Source organism: Rhipicephalus sanguineus, chromosome 6 (genome assembly GCF_013339695.2).
Source record: "Rhipicephalus sanguineus isolate Rsan-2018 chromosome 6, BIME_Rsan_1.4, whole genome shotgun sequence".
NCBI lineage: Eukaryota > Metazoa > Arthropoda > Arachnida > Ixodida > Ixodidae > Rhipicephalus > Rhipicephalus sanguineus.
Genome location: NC_051181.1, coordinates 20,226,879 through 20,231,533, shown reverse-complemented (window position 1 = coordinate 20,231,533; position 4,655 = coordinate 20,226,879). Strand labels below are relative to the sequence as shown.

General features: G+C 44.8%; 1 protein-coding gene across 1 annotated transcript; it reads left to right on the top strand.

The window, feature by feature from the left end:
* The first annotated feature begins 294 nt into the window (after positions 1-294).
* Positions 295-3,433, top strand: LOC119397129 (THAP domain-containing protein 7-like). Its single transcript, XM_037664569.2, has 6 exons — positions 295-510; positions 1,519-1,606; positions 1,701-1,772; positions 2,482-2,559; positions 3,126-3,203; positions 3,378-3,433. The coding sequence occupies exons 1-6, from the start codon at positions 346-348 to the stop codon at positions 3,431-3,433; spliced, it is 537 nt and encodes a 178-aa protein (XP_037520497.2). The 5' UTR covers positions 295-345.
* Positions 3,434-4,655: the final 1,222 nt, after the last annotated feature.

The following is a 4,655-nucleotide window of genomic DNA, read 5'->3' as shown; positions in this document are numbered from 1 at the left end:
TGCCGCTAGGGACGCCTTCGCTAGGGCAGCGGTAGAGTTAGAGTTACTGTATATGCTACCTTTAGGTAGCAGAGTTGCGCCTCTGACAGAACTCGCCGCTCGCGCCACCATTCGCCCAGCGCGCTCACGTGCGCAAAAAGCATCCTTTTTAGGGAAAGCCAACTTCACGGCCGCGCGGGTGCTGGCGATCGCCGCGCCACCACCGCTGTATCAAGCCGTCCGGCGAAGCACAAGGCGGTCCGGCTGAGTTTGGTTTGTCGTTGTTGTGGTGGTGTCTTGTGCTGTCCGTTTTTGCGAACGTCTGCGCGGCGCAGCGCCCTGACTCAGTGTTGCGAAGTTGCGACAATGACAGGATGCTGCGCTCCCCACTGCACGAACCGAGAAGAGCACGGAAAGGCCTTCTTCTCGATTCCATGTGGCAAGTCTGTCTCCGTCGTGCGTCGCCGCCTCAAGTGGCTGCTGCGCATGAAACGTCAGAAGCCGGCAGGAAGAGGAGCAAGAATATGCGAGGTAATGCATTTCTGGGTCTTTAATGCCTTGACTGTGCGCTCAGAATGAGCGGGCGTCTCATTTTTAGGAAAAAGAGGCTTAGTGCGCGTGGTGCGTCTTGTTACGCTGCGGACCGACGTTCTAGGTCGCCGCTCCATGTTTTTACCCTCCACCACCTGTTATCGAATTAAGTTTGCGACAACAATGGGGTCGGGAACTGCCAAGGTCGACGGAAGCGTTGCATTAACGGTGTGTAGTTTTACGTGCAGATGCTGCCTTTGCTTACGCCGCCCGTCCTCGACAGTCAGACGACCGTTTCGGTCCTACAAGTAGCATACTAGGTGCGAACGTTGCATTAACGCTCACGAGACGAATGGGCTACTGTGGCAAAAGCAATAAAAAAAAGTGTGCTGTTGCGAACCGACCAATTAAGTTGCCAAAAATTCAACGCATTCGTAAGGCCCGTCATCTGAGCACTTAAGAACACACGAACGAGTTTTGAAAACCGGTTTATCTCTACGGACCGAAGTTCAGTCCGACTCGAGCTCACATTCGAAGAGCGAAGTTGGCACTGACTTTCTGTGAGGCATTAGAAAAACGGCGGATGTTGCGTAATGAACTTTTGCACGAAACATTACAGCGGACTCTTAACAGAAACGAGCACACAACATATAATTTCACACTCTGCTCGGGTAGCACGACCAAATCGAAAATGTGTGTTTGTAATGTGCGCTCTCTAACTAGATAACATACACATTTAGAGAGTAGGAGCAGGGAAGTGGTGCAAGGAAATAGCTTGCATTAGTCATATCCTGCATTTCATACCACTCCATCTTGTCTGTGGTCGAAATTTTCGGAGCCCACCCCACCACTACGGCATCCCTCATAATCATAACGTGGGTTTTGAAATGTTAAACCTCAACAATTATTTTATTACTGTCTGAACTAGCTGCTGCATTTGCATATACAGTAACCCTAGCATAAGCATCTCCATGCTCAGAATGGTTAATGAACTCTGTTTTTATACAGGATCACTTCAGCCAAGATCAGTTTGAGGAGGTCCTTGTAAAAGGGAAGAAACGGCTGAAGCCAGATGCCATCCCCAGCATCTTCAGCTGTGAGTGTTATAGAAATAGTGGTTCAAGTTTTTACTTTTCATTCCAGCTTATCCTTTCTGCCCATAGTAATCTACTTTGCTCATTGCATTGCAGTTTCTGCACCGTCAGAATCGCCATGCACGGCTGGTGACATACCAAGTGAAAGTTCCTCCAATACAGCAACAGGTTTACAAATCTCTTCTTGTGAGCACAGTCACGATTTTGTGATGGGATTGTTGACATTTTTTTTCAGAAGGAATCAAAATGGAAGTTCAGTTGGACACCTGCAATGCCTCCACTCCTTGCTGTGACATGAAATCGACACCCATCGGTAAGACAGTAGGCAGAATTTTGAGAAATGTCAGTTGATGTGTTGGGGCTTTATGTTGCATTAGCTTCTGCAGTTGGGGAAAACAACACATACAAACCGTTCACTTAATTCCCTCCAAAAGTGTATCCGAAACTTCCTTTTTTGTTTTCTTCAACAAGTATATTTTCCCTGCAGACGCCAAAAAACCAGAAGCGTGTGTTGCCTCAGAACCACAGCTCTCAGTCATGTCAGAAGGTGAGATGAAGTTGAGTTTACGTTTAGTCGTGGCGTTGTGGGCACGTGTTGAGTTATCATTGCTCATGAAAAGCTCGTGATGACAGCCACTGAAATGAACTAATTTGCAGAAATGAGACATACCAATTATGCATCATAAATATATCTAAACGTAAAGTTGACCACTTAAGGCCCCTTTTTTGCTACAAAAGCCAGCCAGATCTAAATCGGAGGCTCCCTCAGCATGTGCATGCCTGTGTACCTGTTCCTCTAATACAGGAACAGGTTTACAAATCTCTGCTTGTGAGCGCAGTCACGATTTTGTGATGGGATTGTTGACATTTTTTTCAGAAGGAATCAAAATGGAAGTTCAGTCGGACACCTACAATGCTTCCACTCCTTGCAGTGACATGAAATCGACACCCATCGGTAAGACAGTAGGCAGAATTTTGAGAAATGTCAGTTGATGTGTTGGGGCTTTATGTTGTATTAGCTTCTGCAGTTGGGGAAAACAACGCATTCAAACTGTTCGCTTAATTCCCTCCAAAAGTGTCTCCGAAACTTCCTTTTTTGTTTTCTTCAACAAGTATATTTTCCCTGCAGACGCCAAAAAACCAGAAGCGTGTGTTGCCTCAGAGCCACAGCTCTCAGTCATGTCAGAAGGTGAGATGAAGCTGAGTTTACGTTTAGTCGTGGCGTTGTGGGCACGTGTTGAGTTATCATTGCTCATGAAAAGCTCGTGATGACAGCCACTGAAATGAACTAATTTGCAGAAATGAGACATACCAATTATGCATCATAAATATATCTAAACGTAAAGATGACTACTTAAGGCCCCTTTTCTGCTACAAAAGCCAGCCAGATCTAAATCGGAGGCTCCCTCAGCATGTGCATGCCTGTGTACCTGTTCCTCTAATACAGGAACAGGTTTACAAATCTCTGCTTGTGAGCGCAGTCACGATTTTGTGATGGGATTGTTGACATTTTTTTTTCAGAAGGAATCAAAATGGAAGTTGAGTCGGACACCTACAATGCTTCCACTCCTTGCAGTGACATGAAATCGACACCCATCGGTAAGACAGTAGGCAGAATTTTGAGAAATGTCAGTTGATGTGTTGGGGCTTTATGTTGCTTTAGCTTCTGCAGTTGGGGAAAACAACGCATACAAACTGTTGGCTTAATTCCCTCCAAAAGTGTATCCGAAACTTCCTTTTTTGTTTTCTTCAACAAGTATATTTTCCCTGCAGACGCCAAAAAACCAGAAGCGTGTGTTGCCTCAGAACCACAGCTCTCAGTCATGTGAGATGAAGCTGAGTTTACGTTTAGTCGTGGCGTTGTGGGCACGTGTTGAGTTATCATTGCTCATGAAAAGCTCGTGATGACAGCCACTGAAATGAACTAATTTGCAGAAATGAGACATACCAATTATGCATCATAAATATATCTAAAAATAAAGTTGACCACTTAAGGCCCCTTTTTTGCTACAAAAGCCAGCCAGATCTAAATCGGAGGCTCCCTCAGCATGTGCATGCAATATCACAGCAGTCGTCTTTACAAAGGTTGCTTGGCAACATATTACTGTTACCTTTTAGTTACTACTAGGTTTATCTGCAGAATTGTTTCAATGTGACAGTTCCTTTTAGATGGCCTTGCCAGGCACTTGCATAAAAACATGTTCGTGCTTTTATATTTTTACAGATTTAACAATGCCCGAATATTCAGGCACACCTACATTTCCTTTTAGCCTGCCTTCCATGCTTGCAGGTAAGATATTGAAGCAGAGAGGGTTGTTAAGCACTATTGCAAATTTGTTCATTGGTAGCTATGTTGTTGCTATTCTTGCATCAATTGTGGTTTGGTTATCAAGACAAAACACATCCAAAAGCCATCTTTCTACTAGTATTTCAGTTACTCATAACACGTACTGAAAGCATGGACGGTTGGCAATAGCATGATGAACATGGTCACGTCTGCCCTTCCTGATTAATGTCTCTAAATGATGCTTATGATATCATGCGTACTACCACTGAAACCAGGTTGCCCAAAGTGCTTCAAAATTTTCTCTCCGTTATCTGTAGGAATAAAGTTAAAATGTACAAAAAGTGATTAGGTTCCAATGTTTTATGATGAGCATATCAGTTTTTGGAGCCCTTGTGAAAAAGTCATGCACTTATGGTTTTTCTTTTCGAATTTGAGCAGGATGTGCATCCTGCATGAAGTTAAAGGACCGTGTGCTCGAGCTAGAGCGTAAGCTGAATGTAGAAAAAAAGCGGCGGCTCCAGGCTGAAAAAGACAGAGAGCTACTTCGAGAACACTGTAGGCGGGTGCTGTCTGACGATCAGATCCGTGTTCTTGAAAAAGGCTCCATGCGGGGAAGTTCTTGGTCCCCCGAATCCCTCCAAAAAGCCCTGCAATTGAAGGTTGCTTGTGGTAGCAAGGGGTATGACTTCGTTAAAGAAAATGTTGTACCTCTCCCAGCAAAAAGAACTTTGCAACGGCAGACAGAACACATTAAGTTCACTCCT

Coding starts and splice junctions, on each gene's coding strand:
- LOC119397129 (XM_037664569.2), top strand. CDS start 346: ATGACAGGATGCTGCGCTCCCCACTGCACGAACCGAGAAGAGCACGGA. Junction 1,773..2,481: donor TTCCTCCAATACAGCAACAG/GTTTACAAATCT, acceptor CATTTTTTTCAG/AAGGAATCAAAATGGAAGTT. Junction 3,204..3,377: donor CATGAAATCGACACCCATCG/GTAAGACAGTAG, acceptor TTTTCCCTGCAG/ACGCCAAAAAACCAGAAGCG.